The sequence below is a fragment of the Rattus norvegicus genome, chromosome 4 (assembly GCF_021556685.1).
Source record: "Rattus norvegicus strain SHRSP/BbbUtx chromosome 4, alternate assembly SHRSP_T2T, whole genome shotgun sequence".
Classification (NCBI taxonomy): Eukaryota; Metazoa; Chordata; class Mammalia; order Rodentia; family Muridae; genus Rattus; species Rattus norvegicus.
Genome location: NC_141537.1, coordinates 96,142,217 through 96,168,323, shown reverse-complemented (window position 1 = coordinate 96,168,323; position 26,107 = coordinate 96,142,217). Strand labels below are relative to the sequence as shown.

At 39.8% G+C, this 26,107-nt stretch overlaps 1 protein-coding gene across 2 annotated transcripts in view; it reads right to left on the bottom strand.

Annotated features, from left to right (window-relative positions):
* The window catches only part of Prdm5 (PR/SET domain 5), a 162,160-nt gene that overhangs the window by 95,668 nt on the left and 40,385 nt on the right, over positions 1-26,107 (bottom strand). For both annotated transcript variants that reach the window (NM_001427515.1, XM_087659356.1), the window contains 1 exon segment: positions 9,273-9,395. In NM_001427515.1, the coding sequence (NP_001414444.1) occupies positions 9,273-9,395 (123 nt within the window).

Here is a 26,107-nt window from a genome sequence, read left to right as displayed (position 1 = left end):
CAAAAGCTTTCAAAGTCCCCAGTACTGCTCTTCCTGCCAATAAAACACACAGCTGCAAACCTTTCTTCCTTGGGATACCATGTGGGTGAAGCATCCAACCTGGCAGCCTTACAAACAAGAATAAGACTTCATTACTATAAACTATTAGAGCTTTTGCCAGACATGATGGTGATACTGTAATCCCAGCCCTCACGGGGCAGTAGGAAAAATTCAGGAATTCAAGACCAGTCTCAGCTGCAACACAGCACTTATGTGAAAAACTACAGACAAAACAAGCAGTGCTGGTGATGTACACCTCTAGTCCCAGTACTTGGGGGCATGGGGGCTGATGTACTGATGACAGCGAAGGAGAACCTTCTGTTAGAGGCCAGCCTGGGCTACACACCTGAGACACTGAAGGGGAGGGAGCACCTCCTGTTAGAGGCTAGCCTGAGCTACAAGTGTGACACTGAAAGGGAGGGAACACCATCTGTGAGAGGCCAGCCTGGGCTAAACATGGGACCTTGCTGCAAAAACAAACAAATTTGAGCTGTCTGTTGCAGTGCAGTGAAAATGACTGACACAATAACAGATGGATTAATAGTTTGCAAAGCTTTCAGATCAAAAAGATAACATCTTAGCAATCCCAGAAATGATGTAAGGCAAGAAAAAGACAGGTTGAGTTTGGATTAATGAAAAAGGCAGGGCAACCAACTTCGTGTTGTTCAACTGCAAAGGAATCTGCCTCCTTTAGTATCATGGTCTGTGACTGAACACACAGCAGGGAACAGTTCACCCTATCCTGGAGAACAGATGCAATCTTAAAAATCAAGCCTGTGAACAAAGATTCATCAGTTGCAGCTCCCTAAGAAAATACAGACCTCCCTCTCTGAGACACACTAGATGAGATTATCGAGAGGCAAAAGCAAGGAAACAAACCACGGTTCTGCCTAGAGGAATATCAAAACAAGTAAAATAAAGCTATTGTCTATCTCTTGCTTGCACCACCAACTACAGATGGAGGAAGACGTAACCGGAGCAAAGGATGTGGACACAGCAGAGGAAGGGTTGGCAAACACGGCAGGAGACAAGGGCATCAACAAGCTTCACTTGCACCTGCAGAACTCTGCTTCAAAAGGCAGAGGGTACCATTCTCTAAACTGAGAAAAGAAAGGAGAACAGTTAATGTTTGCAATGTAATGTGATGTGTGACATCATGAAGTCAAGATATATAAGCGTTATTTGTACCCCATTTCTTAACATCCACAAAATAGAGATATGTATTTTTAGAGCTGTGTTTAAACTGCAGTGAGCTTTCAAACATTAAAACAGACAACTTAATATTTTTCCATAGCAATGTAATCTTAATGAGCAAATTCTCAAATAGGTATCATCGATCTCAAACAGCTTCTCAGCGATGGTTTTTCTGTAAGTCATATAGATGGAAAAATGGACGCCTTTCAGTATCCCACAAAGAGAAATCTGCAGATTAGCGGGGCAGCAATGCTCTAACTCTGCTGTGCCGTGTGAGCATCATGTAGTGTAGCTTTAGGTTTGTCTACTACAGGACTTTTGCTCATTTGTTTAAACAATAACAGTAGAGAAATATATTAGATCTTTGGATGCCCTGATGCAATGTCTGATAATGTGATGCAATTTGACAATAACTTGAAGTACCAGAATTTATGGACAATCACGTCTTTGTGCTTGTCTGCTTTGGTTACCAAATGACTTTCTGGAAATAAAACATTATCATGAGGACACATTTAGTGATGTTAAACTAAATCAATTTTTAAAAGCACAAATTTTATTCTTTAACAAGGTACAAAATGTTTCAAAATATGATTCTGTGTCAACATTGTATGCACGGCATTAGTCTTTCCATGTATATTCTGTGTATTATCAAGCACATACCTATTTATACTGGTTTTTTAAAGTAAATTCTATAAATTTGAAGTATATTCCAAAATATAAAAATAAGAATGCAATGGAGTTGAAGAAAGCTCTCAAAGCATAGCTGGGGAAGACCTTGAATAACCTTCAGCAAAATTGACCACCCGATGTTTTGTTCTTGCCTCCAAATGGAAAAATGATACAGTAGAGAGATGCATGAAGTCCCATCTCAAGGACCTTAGTGAACCACAGGGAAAGAAGCCAGAATACAATCACCTTTGTGCATTCCAGGATGCTAAATAATGTGATTACCTAAAGCTACGTGAAGAAATTATAGGCATGCCAGTCAGACAAATGCCCTATTAATTAAACATGAGGCAGCGCACAGGGTTGTGGCATAAATCAACCAAATGACAGACATAACCCCTTCCTAGATCTTGTGAACATCAACCACAAAGCTCCCAGTGAAAGCAAAGTCCATGCTCAAATCTTACAGTGAGCTTTCCCTGCAGGCCACACCTTCCTGATGTCACAAACCTCTACATCCAAGCCCACACCTAAATAGAAGCTCCTTTAACACATCTCTGATCTCAAGCTGTCTTTGATGGGTCCTGTTTTTCATTTGAATCTCGTAATTTCTGTCTTTTACTGCAGAATTAAGGATCTTAAATTCAGAGTTTTTATTGCAAGCTGTGTTTTAAGTCTTGCTCATTGTTGATTTTCTTCAGTGTTTGGTGCTTTCCTATTGCAGTTTCCTTATTGTTCTCATAGCATTTATTCTTCCCTACATCTTTGTGGACATTGTTGTTTCTCTTCAGTCAGATGGACTCCTCCAAGCATTTTCTGGAGAGTTGGCTAAAGTGTCATGAATTCCTTTAGCTTGTTTTTCATTTTCTTTCAAGTATGAGATAGTCTTGCTGGGTATAGCACTCTGTATTGACTGTTGTCTTTCAGAGACTAAAATACATCATTAGAAGCCCTTAGGAGTTTTTCTTTTGATTTCTTTGAATATATTTATGATTGTTCCTGTGAATATTTTGTTAGGACAGTATCTAATTCATATGCACTGAACATCATTACTATGAAATTAGAGATTTGGAGAAAGTCATGCTTCCTTGATTTTTCATGCTTCCTTTGTTTAGCACTGAGAGTTGTGCAGCTACGCTGGATGTTTTTAATCACACTTTTTCTTTTAGTAGAAATAACTGCAATATTCAAAAATGACCAGGTTGCACTAGGGTTGTAAGGTTATTTTTTCCTCTGTTATAGAATCATGTTAGGTACCACCAGATTGGATCTCTATTATGCTCCTGAGAATAGGACATGTAATATCTTCTTGCTGGTTCCAATACCTACTCTCTTGTTATTCTTTCCTAAGCTCCTACATGGCTGTCAGACCCTTAAGCTGTCCTTTGAAACATAGGTTGGGTCACAGATTCTGGTCCTGTCTTCACAAACCCTGTTCTTCATAAATCCTGTTCTTCACAAATCAGTTCACAGATGCCCCCATTCCTGTAGTCAGTCTCAGTTATCTGAATATGAATTAGTGTTGTTCTGCACTCTGGGTGGTCCATGGCAAGTTAAGGCCACAAATGATGCATGCATGAGCTGGCAGTCATGCATGGGTTATGTCCTAGCTGCTTGTTAAACCTCAGGTAAGTTCTTCACAAGCCCAGTCAGTCATAAATGGTGGCCCTGGCCCTGGACAGCTCTCCCCAAAGCAGGTCGTGAAGTTTGGGTACATCTTCTTCCTCGCAGTTTATCTCTTACTGGGTCTAACTTAGATCAGACTCAATGTCTTCCACACAGACTAGCAGTACTCATTATTCTGCTGGCTGTGTTTTGGTATATAGTTACAGTTTCTTGGCACTTGTTCTGACCAGTGTCAATCATAGTGGTTCTAGTGCCACCAGGTCACCTACTTACTCAGCTGGCTATTTTTTAATGGTGTTTCAGTTTGGGTTGAATACTAAGAAGGTCATATTTTCGTGCCTTTCCCTGTCACTGTCCAGCAAATTTCTTCTGTCTTCTTCCCTAATTTTTTTAAATATCTCTTTCTTAGAGTACACTTTCTGAATTTCTGAACTTATGTATCTCAAGCATAGCTGTGGTCTTTCCCTCTCACTAAAACATGGGACTCCCCAGATCCACCAATCCCTGTAGGGTGGACCCTGAGTTGTTTTTCTCCTGTTCTGTTTCTAGTTTCCTCTGCTATCAGCTAGAGATCCTCAGCTGTCTCCTACCTTTCCTAGTAGGTGTTATCCAACCTACCAGTTCATTCCATGGGGGTTATAATGTACCCTGGCTGCCTAGCATCTGCAATCTTAACAAGCCTCTACTGTCCTCAGATGCTACTATATGTATTTAAACTGCACAAGAGTCCAAACAGATATGAATGACAACTGATGTACATGAAAAGGAGCAAAGCTTTAAAGTTTTTCATTTCTGCAAAGAATGCAGGACCCAGATCATTGTAGTACCTCCAATGCTCAGGACAGGGCCCAGCAGAGTGTATGCGCTCAATACTACTATGTGGTTGAATGAGGAGGCTTCTCAGCCACCACAGAGCAGGTCCAGGAATCTAGAGCAACCCCTTCAAACAAGAAAACTGCTGTTCTTTCTATTACTTTCAACCATTTTTCTTGACATTATCCAAATGGTTCTATATTCTATTTTTTTCCAATTCAGTCATGCATTTTCTTTTATCATTAATCTTACCCCCACCCTTCCATAAAGTAAATGTTCATCCTACCAACAGCCATCTGAGTGAGGCTGGACCTACACAAATCTTCAGTGACTTCAAATAAGAAAGACATCTCTGGCTGCCTGTTTGACTGCAAACTCATCACAGTCCAAGGGTCCCAGACCTGCCTCCCCCCTCAACTAAGCTGCTCATCAATTTGACCCTCAGAAAAAATGTAAAGAGATACATGCTTACTGCTTCATGTGGTTAAATTTAGAGCAAGCTTGTTACAAACAGGTAACCAACAGAGTTACAGATGCATACCGATGAGCACCATAAACCAAAGCCACTCAGAAACAATTAAAAATCCATACTCTTAAAAATATCTCCTAGAATCTCTGAATTTGTGACACACCATTAGTAACATGTTCTTACTGCTGTGAGAGACATACATGCAGCTGCCCTTCAGTGGAGGTAGAGTTAACTATTGCAATGGCTTCTGGAGTCAGGGACACAAAAGGTCTTCTCATCAAAACTTGCCCCTACAAAAGAAAAGAGCTCCACCAATAATGTTTTATTCATGACTTTGAATGACTATTTGCAGAGTCTATAAAATCCTGTGCTTAACATTCTTTTTATTGACATAAGATATCTGTCTTCACCATACATGCTCCTGTAAGAGGAGCTTCATGTTGCCTAAGGCCAAATTTTGTTCCATTTGCTATCAATGATGTGACAGGCCATGCTCTTTGTAGAGAAAGCTATTTCAGTGTCTTAGGGGAGGCTTCTCTTCATCACTAACTTCTATTAATACCTCTTGTTCTGTGGGGATGAAAAATTTAAGGTCTGTAAATGATGTATAAAGGACAAGTTTTCCAATTTTTCTTTCTCAATCCTTGAGTTAAGCTTATGCCAAATACCAGAAATGTCTACGTTTATAGGGACATTTTCTCAAAAAGAATCTTTATTTTTGTGTGTGTGTGAGAGGGATCTGTATAGGGTACAAATGTTAACTACTATTTTTAAGACGAGTGATTTGCATGTGGTTAATTACTAATAAAACTGATACTAAGTCCCAGCAACCTAAAGCAACCTAAGAGGCTGACTCTGCAACTGTACACAGCTCAGAAGGGAGAACTGATAGTGCATGCCACAATGGAGCAGGACTCTGAACTGAGGTCAGCAGTACAGTGAACTTGTGCTGCTATTTGAGCTCAGTGTCTAACTCTTTACCATTCAGGCCAGCTCCATAGCCCAGCTTTCTGCCTTCCTCATGATACAGATGAGAACCCAAAGGCTTCCTTCATGTGCCAAGGCTCTATAAATACCAAGTCACTCTTAGATAACAGCATGCAGCAAACAGAGCTGTGGAAGATAAGTCTACACATACATAGAAGTACATGAGATGTAATGCTACCTCAGACATTCCAAAGAATTCAGTGTCTTTTCCAAATTGGATAACTTACTATTTCAATTGAGTTGTTTTAACTAAATAATTGTTTATTTATAAAAGGAAAAGAACACAAAGCCTAGAAAACACTGCCTTGTCATTTTCTATTCAAATACTGTACACATGTTTTCATTTAGTGTCACAAGTCAACTCTGAGAAGTGTCACCACAATTCAGATGCTTAGGAGTGCTCCTGCATCACTAACAGACTATCTTTCATTTTAGAACTTCTAGTCTAAGTTGGAAATGTTTCCAAAGTCTACACACTTAACTGACTTTCTGAAAAGGGTACATGTGGGAAAGGCTATTAGCTTGCTAGATCCTTCTCTAGCAATTCATATTCCTAATCATCATTTCCAAAGCAAATTCACAAATATCAAATAAATCTCAGAACTACAAATATAATCGAGTCTCCACAAAGGAGTTCCAATCATCTGCCAAAACAGATCTGAAATTCTTAATCCCTTTTCCAAAAAAATTGGAGCAAGTATTGACGTTTTCCACCAAACAAGCCACATAGCCACAAATGTTTCTCGTTTACTCTACCCCTGGGGCATACAGCTCAAATAAAAAATTTCCTGAATACCCCAAATTTCAGATGCAATTTGGAATGCAAGTGATTCATAATGTAGTGCAGGAAACATTATGCTCTTGTTTTACCCACTCAGAGTCTCTGGAATGCAGTTCTTAAGAGATCATCCTAACCAGTTAGAGGGTTGGCTTTGTTTTCAGTCAGGAGACCCAACTATTATGCTCTTTGCCCCTTGCTCCAGTGTGATTTTGAAGCCTCAGGAATCTGTTACTTCAGCTACTGTTCAAGTGAGAAAGATGTTTCCTCAAGGGAGCTAATAGGGTTCCTAAGTATACCATGACAAAAGCAAGGTAATGTGCATCCATGCCCATTAAGGAAGGGCCTACAGTGGCTGCTAAACAGATTTAGAACCTAATTAAATCAAGAGTGAAATTTCACAGACACTCTTGTCAGCTTGTAATCCTGCCCTTACATTGATTCCCTTCTGCAGCCACCAGTTATGTCCTGAGGGACCACAACTGCCACCGTTTTCTTCCAGAGACTTCTATTCTCTCTCAAGGAAAAGCATACAGTTGACATATGGGAAGAAACATGGTCAGTAAGTGTTCCAAGTGAGAGTGATAACTGTGCCTTGGGAAGGATCATTGATAAAACAAGACGTGCAATGTCCCAAATGTGGTAAGAACTGGAGGCACAGTAGAGTATCATGTGGATGGGAGAAGAGCTAGATGAGCAGAATCACAATGATTTTCATTTACTAAAGGTGAGAGCAAAGTAAATTGCCAGATAGGATAAAAATTATTGAGGCAGTCTGAGGCCCAGCGCAGAGCTCTGAACAAACAACCTGAAGATTGAAGCAAATTAGGAAAGTTACTGATTCTCACACGTATCAACCAATGAAAAAAAGTTCTCACATAAAGAAAACTTGGGAAAACATTTAACCCATAGTCCAACACAAGGAGCATGTGCATGAATGTCTTTACCATGTATGTTTAAAACACAGTAAGGAGAAATAGGTGACTTAAAATAAATTCCATAAATAGTTTTGACAACAGTAACACAAAGAAAGAAACTGAACATGGCAATTGAATTCATTACTACAGATGCCACAAGACTACTTTGATCAGAAACATGAAAAAAAATTAATATACTTGGAAAAGAAACTGATGCTTACACATGAATAAAAAATGAATCAATTTCAATTGTGTTTAGATCTTTGTGTAGAGAATCGTCCAAAATGTGGTTTAACAATCCTTCTTATCAAAGATCCCATATTCTATTATATCTTAGCTGTTATAAAAGAGTTAGGTCTGTGTTTCCATACAAAGAATACATTGTTTCTATAATACTTCTAGTAACAGAGAAATTACTTAGCTGAGGATAGAAATTAAATAGCAAGCAACTGTATTTTTTGTTGGATTAAACTTAATGCTGTGACTTTTCCTTACTATAGTTTATTTAGAATTAAGTGTAATCGGTATAATAGTCAATAAATTTCTACATTAAAGTTTCTATAAGCAATTGTCACATTTGGAAGAGCAATCTAGAACAGTGTAGACAGTTGGCCCCTGGTCTTTCCTTCCTTTCATGTTTATGTCAGCCATGGTTCCTTGACTTCTTTTGCAGTTCAGAGTCAGTATGGGAAACTTTACACAGGATGAGTCAGTTTTCTATCACACTATAGTATACCCTCGTTTTCTTGACATCTGATCAATCATTTATGTACAGGACCACTCTAGACCTGCCTCTTTTTCTTTTGCCTTTATTTCCATTGAGCAATTGGTTAACTCATAATCTGTACAGGAACCAAATGGCACATGTGGCAGTATACGACAGTAGAGTGAATCAGTTCCCTGAGATCTGATTTCTACTTTGCCAATCAATTTCATAGGGGTCTTACCTGGGCATGTGGTGATGAAAAACTTGTTAAACTGTGTGTTGTGTGCTTCTATGAAAATGGTTTTGGATGAAAGTAACATTTAAATCAGTGGGCTTGAGTAAGGAATATTGACTACCATAATGGGAATGGACCTCATTCAATCAGTTGAAGGTCTAAAAGAACACAAAGCTGCCCCCCAGATTGTTCAGCATAAGAGAATCATCATCTCTTGAGTTTGTTCAAAGCAGATTTCCTGGCTCTGTAAGAGCCTTTGGTTCTTGGATTCAAATTGAGACATTAGCTCTGCAGATTTTTTAATTTGCCAGTGTCCACTATTGCATGAGCCAAATGTTTATAATAGGTCTGCATAGACAGATACTTAAATGTATCCCACTGGATGTGTTTATCTGAAGAAATTGCAAAAGCGCATGATCCCAATAAGACTCAATCTGACAGTAGGGTAACACATGTGAGCAAGTTGTCTCCATGAGGCCTTTCTCAAAGAATAACCCACAACAGAGTAAGATGATCCAAAGCAACTAGCAAACCAAACTGCTATCAAAAAACATGCACTGAAGAAAATCAAAGTATTTGAAGGCAAGCTCTGCCAAGCACAGTATCAGACCATGTAATTCATTCCCCCAAGAATTCCAATAAAGCCAGATATCTGGTTTTAGCTGACAGTTCAGTTGCTTTTTTCCTACATATGCTGACTAAACGATTTTTTTTGCTTTTATGAGTTAGGTACTGTTATATGAAGCTGATCATGGGGAAAAAATTGAAGAAATGGAGTAGAGTTATAAATTAATTCATTACTCTCAGGGTGCATTGTACAAATATGAAGCCGACAGGCTCACTTGAATTGCAGCCAGATTCTTCCGCTCCTGAGATGGTGCCTCATGTACAAAGCGAAGCCAGTTGGAGTGTCTCGGGTTGGTAGCATCCAAAATATACAGAACTTCTCCCTTGCTCCCACGCACCTAAAGCAAAACAAAATGACTTCAGTTTTCACAGAAATATATATTAATCATACTAAATGTACCAAAAGTAAAATACTACATATTTTTCTGAAATATGCACCTTTTTATTGATAAGCTTGAATAAATATTAAATTAACAGCTCTCTTGGCTTAAACTTATGTCTAAAGAAGCCTACTATTTAATTTGGCAAATAAGTGCATGACTCAAAACTGTCCTCAAATAACAGAGACACCTCATGTTTTCTATGTCCTCTTTGCAGGTGTGTTTGAATACATGGTAACAATCACAATTTTTCCAGAGATAATCACAACGTGACCCATCTCATTTCTCCACCAAAACAAGCAGCACTGCCTCCCCAAGAGAGAGCAGTGGAGCCAGGCAGTCTCTTCCAATTCTCGTCCATCTGCTTGGTGAATTATCTTCAGAAGGGAGAAGTGGCTGACCTAACTAGAGGGAGGTGACAAGCCATGGGAAATGTGCTTTCTAGGGGATAAATGAAATACACTCCATTTTGTCTTCTAACAAATTATCCATGAATTTCTGGAGACAATGTTTTTAAATTATTTTATTTTATATAATCTCTAGCTATAAGTCTTTGCTTGTCAAACACAATCAATATTTTAACAGGGAAAGAAGTAACAGGAATGAAAGAAGGGAGGGAGGGAGGGAGGGAGGGAGGAAGGAAGGAAGGGAGGAAAGAGGTAGGAGGGAGGGAAAGAAAGGTAGGTGAGTCAGGGAAAGAATCAGTTCATTGAACAATACTGAATTTAAGATATGTGGACGCCAGTGTCTCCAAAACCCCTCCATTATTGGTTAGTTGACACTGGCCCGCTTTAATAAGACACAGGCACCCATCTCTTCTTGTGTTTCTGCATCACTGAATGCACCAGAGGAGGGATGGAAGGATGCTCAGCACTTTAGAGCCTTGAACTCTGTGCAGAAGACACTGGATCAGTTCTCACCACCAGCATCGTGCCTCACAACCCTCTGTAACTCCAGTATTGGAAGGTCTGATGTGCTTTCTGGCCTCTCTGAACACTGCACACTAGTGATACACAGACACACATGCAAGGAAAAACAACCATAAACTAAAAATAAAAAATGTATTTTAATCAAGCAGATATGACAAAAATGAATGGTTTTTACTCCAAACATGCAACCCACATAATATAAATGTAAATTTTAGAAATGCACCTTTACAAACATGAAGTAAGAAAAAAGTTCAAGGACAGCAAATCCACATGGCACATATTTTCAAGGTTCTTTCACTTACTCAACAAACTGCTGCTGCCCAGGACGAAGATTGTTTAGTGAATAAGGCACAGAAATACTAAGCCTTTGGCCTCAAAATACTTCAGAGTAAACAAACATACAATGGGACTTTATGTAAACATGAAGATGAAGATTATGAAGAAAAATAAAGCGGACTCCAGAAAACTGAGTAATGGGGTAAAGACCAGGGGAGTATCTGTTTTGAGGTGGCTTGAACTCAAGTGCTCTAAAGAGGAAAAGGAGTTAAAGAAAGACTTCAAACAGAGAAAGAGCAAGCCAAAGGAGCAGACCAGCTTTGAGTTCTGAAAGAGTCTGATGTGCACATGGAACAGGGAGAAGGTTGAAGAGAATCCAATACCACAGCTAGGAAAATGATGGACACTGAGATCAACTGGTAGATGGCAAGTCACTCACAAACACACAGACCAGGAAGCCACCTACACAGTCACATGGACGTATGTGCAATGATTTACACCTACAAGTCTGTTACAAAGTCATCTGTTTAGTGCATGGCAAAAGGAGACATTTCAAGATTTCAACATACATTGTACAGGAAAAAAATCAGTTAGCCTTTCCCCACTCTCTGCTATCTGTTGTTTCTCAAAGAGCTTTTACAACGTCTCTACTGAGATTTGTAATGTTCGCTGGAGAGCAGAAATTTAATCTTCAATATTTTAACTGCTAAAGGAGGAACTGAGGAAGGTAAAAAGCCTCGATCAAGTATTTCTCATATACTTAGGTGTAGAACTGTGAGAATTGGTTATACCTCCAATTAAATAACAAACTTATATTGCAATTGCCCTGCCTCCATGCTTCAAGCCTCATTGACCTATGGAGAATACAGAGAAAAAGATAACGAAACACCACTAACAGCACTGTCCTTCTGGATCCACAGCATGCAGTATACCTATCACTCAAAGAGAAATTTCATTTAACAACTTTAGAAGTTTGGCAATAAAGTCCTTCCCTTCAGGTACCATCATAGCCATGGGGGAGGGGGGAGTTTTATATTACAAATAACTGAATTCATCACAACAAGTAGTCATCCCTGTAGATTACTGGAAAAAATTCTGTTCTCAAGAAAACTGTAATGTAATTTAAAACCACAACTATTGTTGAAATCCACATAACAAGTGAATGAGAGAGAAGATGTGTTTGTCAATGGCCCATAAGTCCCTAGTCAGGGATGTAGGTGGAACCTGTCGGTGATGTGCCCATTACTCAGTATTGGATAACATGGGTCAGAGGTACTTGACCTTTGAGCTCAATGCAAAGATGCTAGACATTAACCCAAGTTTCTGAGGCTTACTGCAGTAAGCACATTTCTCTATGTATTTTCTTAAGTTTTGTCTCAGGGCCTTTGGCTCCAATTATTTTCAATGTATTGATTAGTATTAACTGTCATCTTGACAGAATCTTTAATTATCTCTTGGAGATGGCTGCTGGACATGTCTTTGGATGATTAAATTAATTACAATAACTGAGATGGGAACCGCAGCCACTGCAGGTGGCACCATTCCCTGAGCTGGGATCCTGCTCAGTAGAAGTGGAGAAAGGGCACTGAGTCATCGCTCTGTTACTGACTGTGGCTGCCACGTGGCCGGCTTACTTCTTCTCTGCCACAGTGAACTATATTCTGAGCTGTGGGACAAACAAAAGTCCTCCTGCCTTAAGATGCTTTTGTTAGGTTATTCTATCACAGCAATAGGAAAAAAACTAACAAACTCAGTATTAGCAGCTCACTTAAATTTTTGGTTCACAGGATGTACACATTTTCCAGCTGCCTGTTAACCTCATATAATATTCCATCTTAAGAAAAATGCACAATTTAACATCATTAAAATTCTTTAGAAATGTTTTACTTTTAAACATTGTTTTATTAAAAATGTTTAATTAGTAATAATATTTTAATAAAAATTAAATAACGCTGTTATTTATACTCTAATATAATAATGGTGAGAAATTTCTATACACTGTACAAATTTTCACATTTGAAGACCTATCTTTGCTCATTAACATGGTCAATGCCAATCTCACTGCTATTACATGCACTCACAAATTATTAAGTGCCCCTGCACGGTTCTTTACTGAGCCATGCCCTGGCCTGTAGCCTATGGTTTCTGTAAAGCCATTTTATTATTATCCAGTGTAAGACTGCATCTTCCTGCCCTTGTCACAGTACATTTGTTCCTACACCCTACGAAGGACACATCCTTGCTCTTTTTAGCACAAGCCAATGAAGACAACCCCAGGCAGCTATCTACCACTAAGGTCTCCATTTAACTATCAAATTTGACAGAGAACCCTGAGGTAATGCATTCAACAGTTTTGGTGTGTAGCAAAGATGGATAATTCTTCTCAGTATCACGTCCTAACACCTCACGAGTTTTGCAGCCAAAGCACCAAATTAGTGTCCCAATGACCATCTCCTATTGCTTGAATTTTGAAGGAAGTGAAAGAACTTATTACTGTCCCACCTAAGACAATCTTCTACAAATCCTGGGTCCCATAATGTAGTCAATGTTTTCATAGCAAAATCATTGCAGTTCAAGTTGCCCAAAGTCAAAGGGAGAACACCCTCGGTAAAGCAGAGACAAAACCGGGCAGCTTTACATCTCTCTGGGCTTAGCTATCACTCGGTGAAAGCTGTTCCCAGACCTGTTCCCATCCCTGCTCAATACCGACATTGCTTTTCAAGTGTCCAAGGGGGAAACTGTGTGTATTCTTGCTACCACACGTATGTATCTTCTTCCAGACTCAAGACTAGACTAACGGAACCAAAGAAAAGCCACAGCCTCCCCATCTTCCTACACAGCTCCTTCGGGAGGCAGACAAAAATTCAGTTCAGTCAGTGAAAAGTTTAGCATATGAGCATAAAAAAATAGGAATCAGGGTTAGAGTAGGTCAGCTTCCCTTAAAGTTCATATTTTTCCTTGTTAAATTAGGTCAGTTCTAGGCAGGAAGGTTTCTCGATTATTTGGCTGTTCACTGTTAAGAGAAGGCTCTGAACCCACCCATTCATCATTATGTCCTACAGTCCTTTCAAATGCTGAAAGCTTCTCTAACTACTACCTACTTATGCCAGCAAGACTCCAAAGGCAAAACTAATCAGCCGCATGTCCCCACAGAAGCGGCAACATGGCACAAGTGAGCAGCAGTGGTGGGCAGACATTCTTGATGAGAGTAGATGTCACAGAGCGTGACTTACCAGAGAAGGCATGTGTCTTCTCACGAAGCTTTTCACAACAATGGGTGAATGCTAAGACTGACAGCGTGCATGTCTTTAATGTATAAAATGTCGTCTTCTAATTTAAATTTCAAGTACTTTTCTGAGATTTTTTTTTAGTCGAAGGAAGCCATATGCCTTGCCTTCAGAGTTTAATTAGTCAAATGTCAAGATACTTTATGAGTGCTAAAAGGAAGAGATATTGGAATAAGATCTGATACACACACACACACACACACACACACACACACACACACACAGAGGTGGGGGAGCAGATATCAAGAGAGTCATCACTAGCAAACTAATGTTTTATAGTTTCTAAGCAGAAAGTGTGTTTCTCTTAGCAATTTTTTAAAGGATTCCAATTTGGAGTGGGGTTGCTTATAAACACCAAATGTCAGTACAGGAGTTAGGAATTTAGGAAACTGGAGACATAGGTTCATACTGTAGCCCAGCACCCTGTTAAGTAATCCTGATTCTGTTGCTTCCTTTAAAAATTAGGTCCAGATGGGTGTGGTAGCATCCCGTGAGCAGCAGTATTGGTGCAGGAAAAAGGTGCAGGTTTGGACTGGGTGAGTGTAAGGGAGACAGTCAGAACTAGGGGACATTGATTCTTACTTTGTGTCAGTTTGGTGAACTGATTTATGATCTGAGAATCAAATATCTCTGTATCTAGTAATAACGATTAATGCCTTGCTCTGACATCACTGTAAAGAATCTTACGTAAAGAATCAAATATTACCCAAGTACTAATTCTTATAATCATTTAGTAATCATAATGCTATGCTAAAATACTAAAAAAGTTGTTGTTTTCCTTATTCCTACAGAACACTCATTGTACCTAACATTGATAACTTTAAGATGTGCTAGGAAAACTTTTTTGGAAAAATTTTAGAACATAGCCTTATTGTTTAATTAGCATTTTGAGTAGTATTAAGGAAATATGAAACACTGTCTAAGGTCATAAAGTGCTATTTTGGGCGATATACATAGGAATGCATTCCTGAAAAACGTCTAGTACATATAGCTATAAAGCACGTACAGGTGGAGTGAGGAGAAACAAACCCAAGAGCAGAGAGAGCAGAGGGAAAAGTCACTAAAAGTATCTACACACCAATAAACCCTCCGATGGTTTCTGGACACAGAGACATGGCACAGGTGTGGTTGCATTTTCACTCCTCGTGGTCCTCAGAGGAGGAGGAGGGCAGTGAAAGCTGGCAGTGAACCTCTCCTCACTTCACCTGCTCCTTTTCTCTTAAGCTCTGGCAATGCGCTCTGACATCACTGTAAAGAATCGTACGTAAAGAACAATGAGGCGTGGGTACCAGGAGTCCTCCTAGAAACTCTTTTCACCTCTTCTTGACCAGGACAAGCCACCAGGACTTCCAGAGCAAGACCGTTCCAGTCCACCTCACCTCCATCAGGACAGCCACAACCTTTCCTGGCAAGAAACATTCTTGGTTTGGAGGCATGGTCCAACAATGGCCCATTATCAGAATATAAATTGTCTTTTCATTACTGAATTTTCCCCCATTCCCTTAAAGTCTATCCTCAATTCTGTACTTTACATGTTTTTATAACTGTCTATCCCTCCATACCAATGGCTATAAAGACCACCCTCTGTTTTATTCACAGGCGGTTTGCCTTCTCATCCTAGCTCTACCTATCTTCCTTCCACTTCATTTCCAACATAAACTCAACCATACACACGTGGCCCCAGCCATGTAAGCACAATGCTCTACCTATAGCAAGAGAATTCATGGATTAGACAGATGCCCAACAGTCAGATTCCACAGTGATGAAAAACTACTTCTTGTTTAACATTTGTTATTTTTACTGAACATGTGCTTTGGATTTTATAGTCAAGTTCATTACATGAAAACCAAAACATGGCAGGAAAGAATTCCACTTTGAAGAACAAATAATAGTAATAATGATTAATAGTTATGGAGTGTTTATTACGTGCCAAGCACATAGCAACACAATATAAAAAATGTCTATTCAGTTCTCAAAACTGCTCTATGAAGGCAGATCCTTTGAAAACTAAGGGACAAAATGAAAGAATATATTGTAGGGGGAAAAAAATTTCACAGCTATTCATGGAACCAGGACTTGTGTCATGCCCAACCAATTAATGACACTACCTTGTTACATAACTTTAGTATGTGTACAACCTTGTCACCAGTTTCCAACTACTGCACAGAAGTCTAAGAATAAGTTTTCACAATGCCTACCCATGGGAAACTGTCTTAGCATGTAAGAATTCCTTAAAGCTATGTACAAAAAGGATTCCTTCTAAGGTCCTGTTATGTTATAAAAAAGAACATAGACGTACCCTCTTAGAGCAGAAGGGGAGGGAAAACCAAGAAATATGGCAACATATGGAGTGTAAATAAATAAAATATTTAATTAAAATCAATAGAAGGTGAATAGACAAAAAAGACTAATTAGGGATTTTTTTTTAACTGTATAATTCTCACTTCCTCATAAGGAGTGAAGTGAGAGTAGAAACAGTGCTGAGACAACAGGGTCCCAAAGGTGGCTTGACAAATGACACTAAGGGAACTAAGCATTGAAACATGTTTAGCCAGTAGTTAGCAATGAAATGAGAACCACAGCCTTAGAATCTAGTGCAGTAGTCCTTAGCCTTCCTAAGGCTGCAACCCTCTAATTCAGTTCCTAATTTTGTGTTGACCCCAACCATAAAATTATTTTTGTTGCTACTTCATAACTGTAATTTTGCTACTGTTATGAATTGTAACCTAAACATCTATGTTTTCCAATGGTGTGAAAGGGTTGTTCAATACCTAAAAGGGTTGTGAGGCCCCCAGGTTGAAAACTGCTGACCTAGGAGAACCAAACACAGTCATAGTGAAAAAGCTTGGACACACACAGATGGTCACCAGCTCCAAAAAGAAGTCAGGTCTGGGAATGGAGAGATGGCTGAGCAGAGAACTTGCTGTGCTTGAAGATGACACAGATGCGGTTCCCAGCACCCACATGACCACTCACAACTGTCTGTAACTCCAGTTCCATGGGATCCAACAGCCTCTTCAATCTTCTAGGTTTTGCAGACACTGGGCATTCACAAGGTACATTACATTTACACGTATGTATTTGCGCATATGCATAAATACACAAATGAATGAAGGAGTGAATGAATGAGTGAGTGAATAATTAAGAGCCCAGGCCGGCCAGCTCTTACATCTGTCTTGGCTTGGTGAGAACTGTAAGCAGACTTACATGTGGGTTTTTCCTCCTTCAGAACTCTAAAATAACAAAACAGTAGTTTTTTTTCAAGTCTCTGCAAATTCATGTTAATTGTTATGCAATAATAGAAAATGAATATCTCATTCCTGGAAGCAAGATTTCTGTTTGCTATCCTGGCACTATATTATAATGACCTCATTATGACAGCATTAGCATAAAGGAATACTTTTACCTGACAGACACTAGGTCACAATTCTGGAATGGCTTACCTAGATGTCGTGTTAGAGCCTGTGGGCGAGTCTGAAACATTTTACATCCACACTCAGCCAGCTACCAGTCGACCTTCAGGTCCTGAAGCTATGGGGCTGAGGTCCTCTCAAGCTTTTCTCACTTTATCCCAGCTAATAAATGATTGTTTGTGATCTCCAAATGTTTTTACTTATATAACAATAGTGTACATGCCTTTAAAAACAACACATAAGAAATGAAGGGAAGGGACGGGATGGAGAGAAGAGAGAAGTGCTATGCGCTCATTTCACATTTTAATGTTAACTCTTAGACTACAATCAATTCCTCTTACAACTAATCCACATTATACACTTCCCATCTCATTAGCTGTCTCCAAGTAAGTGCTTAAGTGTTTGGGGTTTCCCTACCTACAGAAAAGCTGTAAGGACTTGTATGGATGGATTTAGTGGGTATCAATGGCTCAACAGTAAAGACACTACTGACTGCAAAGGTTTTCTACAGCCTTTTCACCTTGATGTATAATAAACACTTAAAAATAGAGATAGAGAATGCAATGAAGAGAAGTCAGGAAACTTTGTACTCAGTACTATGTGCTTTTAGTTTGGAGTTTTAAACTATCCTTTTTGAATCTAAGGCTTTCCAGAAGAGAATGTTCTTCATTTTGCAACTACCTACTCCTTAACATAAGTCATCTAAAATAGCAAAGTGACAAAACACTCTTTGTCCAGAGCAATCTCACATCACTGGAGAAAAGGTGGGCTATGCGTGCACACACAGAAAGCCTAATATGCAACTGGAATGCCCAGCAAACTGCTCTCACTCTCGAGGCCTCCACACACACTCAGTGCATGACAGGGAACATCACAGGGTTGTTAGGATGAACGCTTCAAGACAAGCAGCTTCTAAATACATCCTGTTCTCATGAGAACCGTTACTGCTCTGCCCTCATTAACAGACCTCCCTGACTCTAACATCTGCTGTCTGATCACACACAGTCCCACGATTTGATATTTCTGCAGAAACAGCTACAGATCTTGGGCTTTTGCATAAACTGAAGATGTTCCTCTATAACACCGTAATTCCTTAAAGCAGAGGTTCTTAAAGCTGTGTTTTAAAGTGATCTTTAGAAAGGTAACATGGGGCATATGCTTACATATTACTTGCACTTTGGATTTAATTGATTCCAGAAAAGGATCTATGGAACTAGGTGCTAAGACAAGTAGTTGGACAAGCCAGTGGAGTTCTTCTTCTTCAGCAAGATAAGATAAACACCTTAGGTTCTGCACTGCTACTGAGAGAAAGCACAGTGCGAGAGTTAAAGCAAAGCATGCCAGTTTGCCTGGGAACAGAGTTGCTGAGTTCGTGGAAGGCAGCTTGAGATGCAGCAACCACAGGGCTACTCAGCACCACATTTTCCAGCACTTTCCTCAAGGGAACTATATACTCCCACACCTCTGAGCGCCTGAGTGTGGAGTCCATACATAAAAACAGTCCATGTGCCTTGCTGGACATCAATGGCCCTTGGTTCTGTGAAGGCTCAATTCCCCAGTATAGGGAGGTGCCAGGGCGGGAAGGCAGGAGAGATTGAGTGGGTGGGTGGGTTGGTAGGGGAGCCCCTCGTGGAAGCAGACGGTGGGGATGGGATAAGGGGTCTCCAGAAAGGAAACCGGGAAAGGGGGTAAAATTTGAAATGTAAATAAAGAAAATATGCAATAAAAGAAAAGGAGAAGAAAAAAAACAGTTCACGCAGTGCTGAGGTCTGAGCCTCTTCTACACTTAGGAATACATTCCTTTTCAAATCCCCCACAATAATCAAACTCGCATACAAAGTAGAGGAAATCTGGGAGACCGAAGCAAATGAACAGAGCCCTCCCCTGGACTTTGAACCTACCAAGAGTAAGAAAATACAAGATTAGCCAAGTACAAACAAAAGAACATACATGAATTTCAATCAAGCTCTAGAGTTTGGCAGATGGGAAGATATCTTTAAAACTTTGGCTCATTAAATCAAAACTTAAAAAACAGAAATACATACATCAAAATATTAATAATCTAAGCTTCTCTAAAAATTCTGCAGAGAACAAAAGTAATTCAGAACAGTCATTTATCATACACTGAAGAAATTACCAGCCTAGTCATTAAATGAAATTTATTCAAGTTCATGAACATTAATCTTCTTTATATGCAAAGCAAACAAAGATTGTCAGGTAGTTTCAAGCAAATGTCGAGCCCTGCCTGGCAAGCTTCAACTGCATGTTGAACGTTTATATGTGTGCTGGTGCTTTAGAGTTGCAAAAATTAATATTTCTAACTTTCTGAAAAATTCCTTAGACTCACTTTTTAAAATCTTGATGTTTTTATGCACACTGGTGTTTGGCCTACATGTATGTAAGTATGTGCACTGGTGTTTTGCCTACATGTATCTCTGTGGGAGTGTCAGATAACCTAGAACTGGAGTTACAGACATTACAGGCAGCTATGAGCTGCAATGTAGATGCTGGGAATTGAACCCGGGGCCTCTGGAAGAGCAGCCAGTGCTCTTCACCTCTGAGCCATCTCTCCAGCCCCTAGACCCACTTTTTAATGTAACACATAGATCAGAGCTTCAGTTTGCAATTACACAGGTCAAAAGTAGGCAAGCTCACAAAAACTCACACAAAGAAAATCAGCACTGCACACTGCTCTCAAGGAAACTTCTGGACTACAGTTGTCATGTAACTGCCCAGGATAGTGGCAAATGGCCTTGAGGGACACAAAAATGCAAAGCAACCAGAACACAAACATCACCTGTGCTGCTCAATAGAAACCAACCAACGTGGCCCATACCAAGGGGCTGCACAAGTACGGAAAGGCTAGGGAGAGAAGTACTGAAACAAGGAAACCCGCAGAAACCAATTAAGTAAGGGATGCTCCGACCTCACCTGAGCCCAGGGATCAACACTAATAATAGCCTGCCGAAGCGTGAGTGTACACAATAAAGAGGAAGTACAGTTTTAAAAGAACAAGGGGAGGAAGACAAACATGTAGGATAAGGGGTGAGGAGAGGAAGGTGGAGGACTGCAGGCTTCCAGAGTAGGTGATGGAAAGAGCTGGGAGAGAGGACATAGAAGCAAGAGTGTAAAGCAGGAAGAGAGAAGGGGCAGAGCAGCTTGTCTCTGGCTTATTTCCCATGCACATTCCAACCACAACCAGGGGCCTAACTGAGAGAAACACATACAGCAGGCTCTTCTCTCAGCCCCAAATTACTACAAAGCTGCAAGGCTTATAACAATAAGATACATAAAGTCTTTTCATTCAATAAATATTAGACATTTGCACAAAAGATCAACAATATGAGGTTAGTGCTATGAAAGAGCTCAGAGCTCTTGAGAAAAGGCAAGGGCAGAGATCACAGGTGCTGAAAAAGTGGCCCTCAGTGAGGAAAGAGTGGGCAATGAGTAGGCGCAGGCCAAGTAAAGACAAATCAACATCACATAGGTGGGATGGCTAAATGAAGCATCAACACATGGGTAGGAAGTGCTGAGGGACGTGAACAGAGAACACAGGGGCAGGAAATGCCAAGGAACCATGATAGAGAACAGAGGAACAAGAATGAAGAACAGAGGGACAGGAAGTGCTGAGGAACAAAGAGAACACAGGGACAGGGCTTCCACATGGCTCTTGTGTCATATGGAAAAGGAGTACCACCCACCTTTTCATTTGTCAGGAGAATCAAAGATTCTAGATTCTTCCTAAGGGGGAGATTTATTCCATTTAACATCTGGGTAGGCTGCGCCTCGGCAAGCAAAGTCAGCTACTATAATGCATTAGGGTGTTTGTGTAAAGAAATCATTTGTCTATTTTCTCAAACTTTTATGAACAGATGGGGGTAAGGAACAGTCAAAATACGAGTTGCTTCTGACAGGTTCTGCCTGCTGGAGGAGCATCCTCTCTGTGCAGGACCCTGTCAGCATCCCAGGCTGTGAAGCTGAAGGTTTCATGGGATATGCTTCTCACTGACAAAAGGTTTTCCTTATGCTGATCAGAAACATACTTCTCCCATTCCACTCACAGCATTTTGTTTTGTTTTAGGTCTGCCTAACAGCTAAGTTTCAGCATTTCCCACATGACATCACAGTGAATCACATGATTATAACTATTGTTCCTTTCTGCTCTTCTTCAAGTCTCCTCGCTGACTGACAGGTCAAAAGCTTCAGATCCTCTCCTTGTGTGGTTGATGAGGTTGCAATGCCAACACTACCAATTTCTAAGTCTATAACACTCCTCCCAGTAGGTGACACAGTGCTAGAGCCTGATTCTCTCCCATTCAGACATTCTTCTTTTGTTACAGTCTGGGTTTTTGTTCTACCTGCCAAATAATACCAGTAATGATAATGTACACATAAATCAAGTTTACTCTGAATTCATTTGTATACAATCAGTATCAACTCTAATTACCCTCCATCTTAACTAAAACCTACCCATGCTAAATTTCAGCATTTGCTCTGTTGTGCTGACTGTTAAAAACTCATATAGTAAGTAAATACCTTTTAATCTGTCAGGCCTGTGGGATGACTCAGTAAATAAGAGCACCTGTGGCCAAGCCTGAAGACCTGAATTCAGCTCCTGGGATTCACAGGGTGGAAGGAAAGAATCTATTCTTACGAGTTGTCCTCTGACCTGAGCTCATGTAATATGACATGCATACACACATACATAATTTTAAAAATGTAGTAAAATTTAAAATATACACATATTACTCATCTCTCATAGCCATAAAAAGCTACAACTAATAACAAGAACAAACAACAAACAGAAACGTCAGTGAGGAAGAGGGAAAAAGGAGAACTTTTAAATACTGTTGATGGGTGGAAGAAAACAGAGGTCCCTTGGGAAATCGAAAGTAGAACTATTTTCTGTGTATAAACCTGAGAAGACTTGGAATCGGACTCTCAGAGAGTCATCTATGGACATGTATTCCTTTGCCATTCAGAATGGCTGAGAAGCAGAAGCAGCCACAATACCTATCAATAGATAGATAATCTGGTGCCGAGGACATGATACACACTAACAATGGCATCTAATTTAGCCTTCACTAGGAAGGAAGTTCTCCCACTTGCTTCAACACACTGAACCTTGAAACCATGTTTAGGGAAATAAACTGATTATTAAAACAACAACAATGAAGAAATACTGTCCAAGTTCACTTATTTGAGCTATCAATTGAAGTCATAAAAATTGGAAGTAGAACGGTAGTTACCAAGGCTGGGTACAGGGAAAATGGAAAAGATTTAATGGTACATAGAGCTAGATTTGCAACATAAAAAGCTAAGGAGATATATTCCATATCAAGATATATATCTTTATCACTACATTGAAATGTATGTTAAGTATAGGGCTGAGGAATTGTGTCCTGGGTTGGATCCCCAAAACAAAGAAAGAAAGAAAGGAAGAAAGAAAGAAAGGAAGGAAGGAAGGAAGAAATAAAGAAAGAGAGAGAGAGAGAAAGAAAGAGAGAAAAAAAGAGGGAGGGAGGGGGAGGGAAGGGAAGGGAAGGGAAGGGAAGGGAAGGGAAGGGAAGGGAAGGGAAGGGAAGGGAAGGGAAGGGAAGGGAAGGGAAGGGAAGGGAAGGGAAGGGAAGAGAAGGGACAGGACAAATAATAAGACTTTACAACTCCTATAGTAAGTTTAGGACAGGCTTTGTGTAGTACGCCTTTAATACCAGCAAGAAACTGTCAGAGGCAGGCGGATCTCTGTGAGCTGGAAGACTGGTCTGGTCTACCTGGTGATTTCCAAGCCATCCAGAACTACATAGTGAGACACTGTCTCAACAACAAAATAAATACACACACACACATACATACATACATACATACATACATACATACATACATACATAATAAAATATCATTAACTATTCACAAGTGATAACATTTTAAAAGGACAAGAAAACCTCCATCCTCAAACCTCAGTCAAAATCACAGATAATGCAGCCAAGTATGGTTCTTGTCAGAAATGTTGAACAGGCGGAAGCAAAACAGAACTTATCTTCTAACTTTTTAATTAGCCTATTCATTCTATTTTATCTTACTTGTATGTTTGCACATTGTGTGCATGCTTGGTGACGGAGAAAGTCACACTAGGGCATTGGATCCCCTGAAACTGGAGTTATGGGTGGTTACTGAAGTGATCTGTATCAGCTCAGGGCACCCAAGGTCAAGTTCTCAGCACAGAGGACATTTGCCCCAGAGGGACAAAGGGCAGGAAATAAGAGACAGTGACAGGAGATAGAAGATGAGAATAGGGAGGGAACAAAGGAGACAGGGCCTAGATAGGATATTTGTACCAGAGCCTCTGGATAGGGAGCAGACAGACATAGCACACAGGCAATTGGCAGTTTATAAAAGTAGAAAGGGAAAGTCTGTGTTAGGATGATGTACTTCATTTTAATTAGATATGTTAATTAGGGTAGCCAAACGGGACTTTTGATTGCTGGATTTCAGTAGATAGCTGGATCTTGGTAATCAGTCTCAGGAGGAGGAAGTGGACAAATATGGAAGGAGACTTTGGGGGATGGTTTTTGGAATATAATCTGATTTTAGAAAAGCAGAGAGAGAAATAAAAAGGCCTGCTAGAGCTATGTCTGAATTGGTTGTAATCAGTTATGAACCACCATGTGGGTACTGGGAATCAAACCCAGTCCTCTGAAAGAGCAGCAAGTGCTCTTAACCTTTGAGAGATCTCCTCATGCCTTGTTTTTTGTTTGTTTGGTTGGTTGGTTTTTTGTTTTTAATTAAAGTCCAGTAACACTGTCTTTAAGCAGTAAGCAGCTATCAGTCCACATTTCTCCTCCCCACAAAAAGTTATCAGGACACCCACAGTTAAATGTTCCACTCAGTCCAAAAGCTGTTCTGTCTATTGGAGTGGTCTGAGTCACATTAAAATCATGCTTGCTATAATTCAAATTTTGTACACCCTGTAGAAGTCCAATGCTTTAGTCCCCTGAACAATTGCTGACACCAGGCTGCAATGTCATTCCAAACACCCTGACTGAAACTCAACATTTTGGAAAACTTGCTTTTCTCCAGCTGGGTATTTCATTTGCCTAATTAGTCATGATTCCTCATAAAATAACAGAACAATTTTTTAGAACAGATATTTTGGTTAATTATTTCAGTATCAAAATATTTAATTTTTCTGATACTAGAGATAAGAACTATTTTTAATAGATGATTTTTATTAGCTTCTTTTGCATGTTGGGTCTCACTTTTTCAAATGTTTATTCATTTTCACTGTTATATCTATTAATAATGATTTTCACAGTCAATTGTTCAAGTAGTCAAAATCAGCACCTAAAAAAATCCAAGAGTAAAAACCTTTCCGTTATTAAGCAGAAAATTTGAAATCTGTAACAAAGGCTGTCACAGTAGGTTAACATAGCACAGAGGGTATAAAAAGAAAAGTATGGTAAATGTTTTCTTTCTGTTTTTACTTAATTATTGGAAATATGTAAAATTTCAAATGAGATCTTAGCTTTAGAATGGCATGAGAAGATTCTCAAAAGCAAACAAAACACATTAGCTTACTTCCAGATGACTAAATTTTATTTCCCACAATATTCCTGGTTTAAAAAACAAAACAAAACAAACAAACAAACAAAAACCTTGAACTCATTAAGTACAAAAGATTATTTTAAGTGAAAACAAGTCAATTAAATCAAAGGCTCGACACCTAATGATGACATACACATACACACACACACACACACACACACACACACACACACACACACACTGACATCAGAATCAAGATGAGAACAAAGTGCGTATTGGTAGCACAAATATTAACTTGTCCTAAGAACATTGTCACCATGATGGAAAGGAGAGGCTCACAGTACCAACACTGACACTGGAGGCAGACTGAGGCAGCTGACCCCTGCTTGCAGGTTACTGCTTGTGTCTTTTGGAAGCATCAAGGCCTCTGCTGCTGCTGCTGAAGCAATTTGCAGGAGTGGACAGAAGGGAGCGGGAAGGGCACTCTGACTCTCCCCCATTCTAAGTAAGGCTTGTGGGGGGCACCCCATCAAGCTCGAAATAAGTTTTTTTCTCTGCTGGGCAACAAACAGACACTATTTAATTCCTGTGGAAACATTGAGAGGGACTGAATAAATCCTGTCCGATGGCTAGGACCTCTGAAGGAGGCTGTCTGGCCTAAAGTAATAACCTAAAGCATGTGACCACTCTTTCCTGTTTGCTTACTAGCTAACCTAGAGTCCTATGCTCAGGCTACTATAGGAATCAAAACCCTAGACCAGGCAAGCACAGTTTACATAAAAACATAAATCATTTCAACTTGTAGGCCAGCTCCAGTTAATTGAGTGGTGGAATTTTCATGAAGCACTGTGCAGAGGATGAGGCTGAGTCTAAAAAGGGCCCAGGGGCCCATCTGGATCTGAGTTAAAAGTTGCTGCATTGAGATACAGTACACTTCAAATACCTGTCAAGGACAACCCTGAAGCCATCATCTAACTTGTACCCAAGAAACAAGCTCAGGCACACTGACTGGTTTTTGAAGAGCAGACCACTTTAGAGTGGGGAGTCAACCAAGTACTCAAGTCAGTGCCCATGGAAAAAAATGTGCGAACATAAAGATCAAGCCAATGCTATAACTCAGTAGAAATGGTAATGTTATAACAGAGCTAGGGGCAAGGAGAAACTGTCCCTATAGACAAAGCAATACAGTTTGAGAGTAAATAAAAGCACTAGCTGGGGTGCAA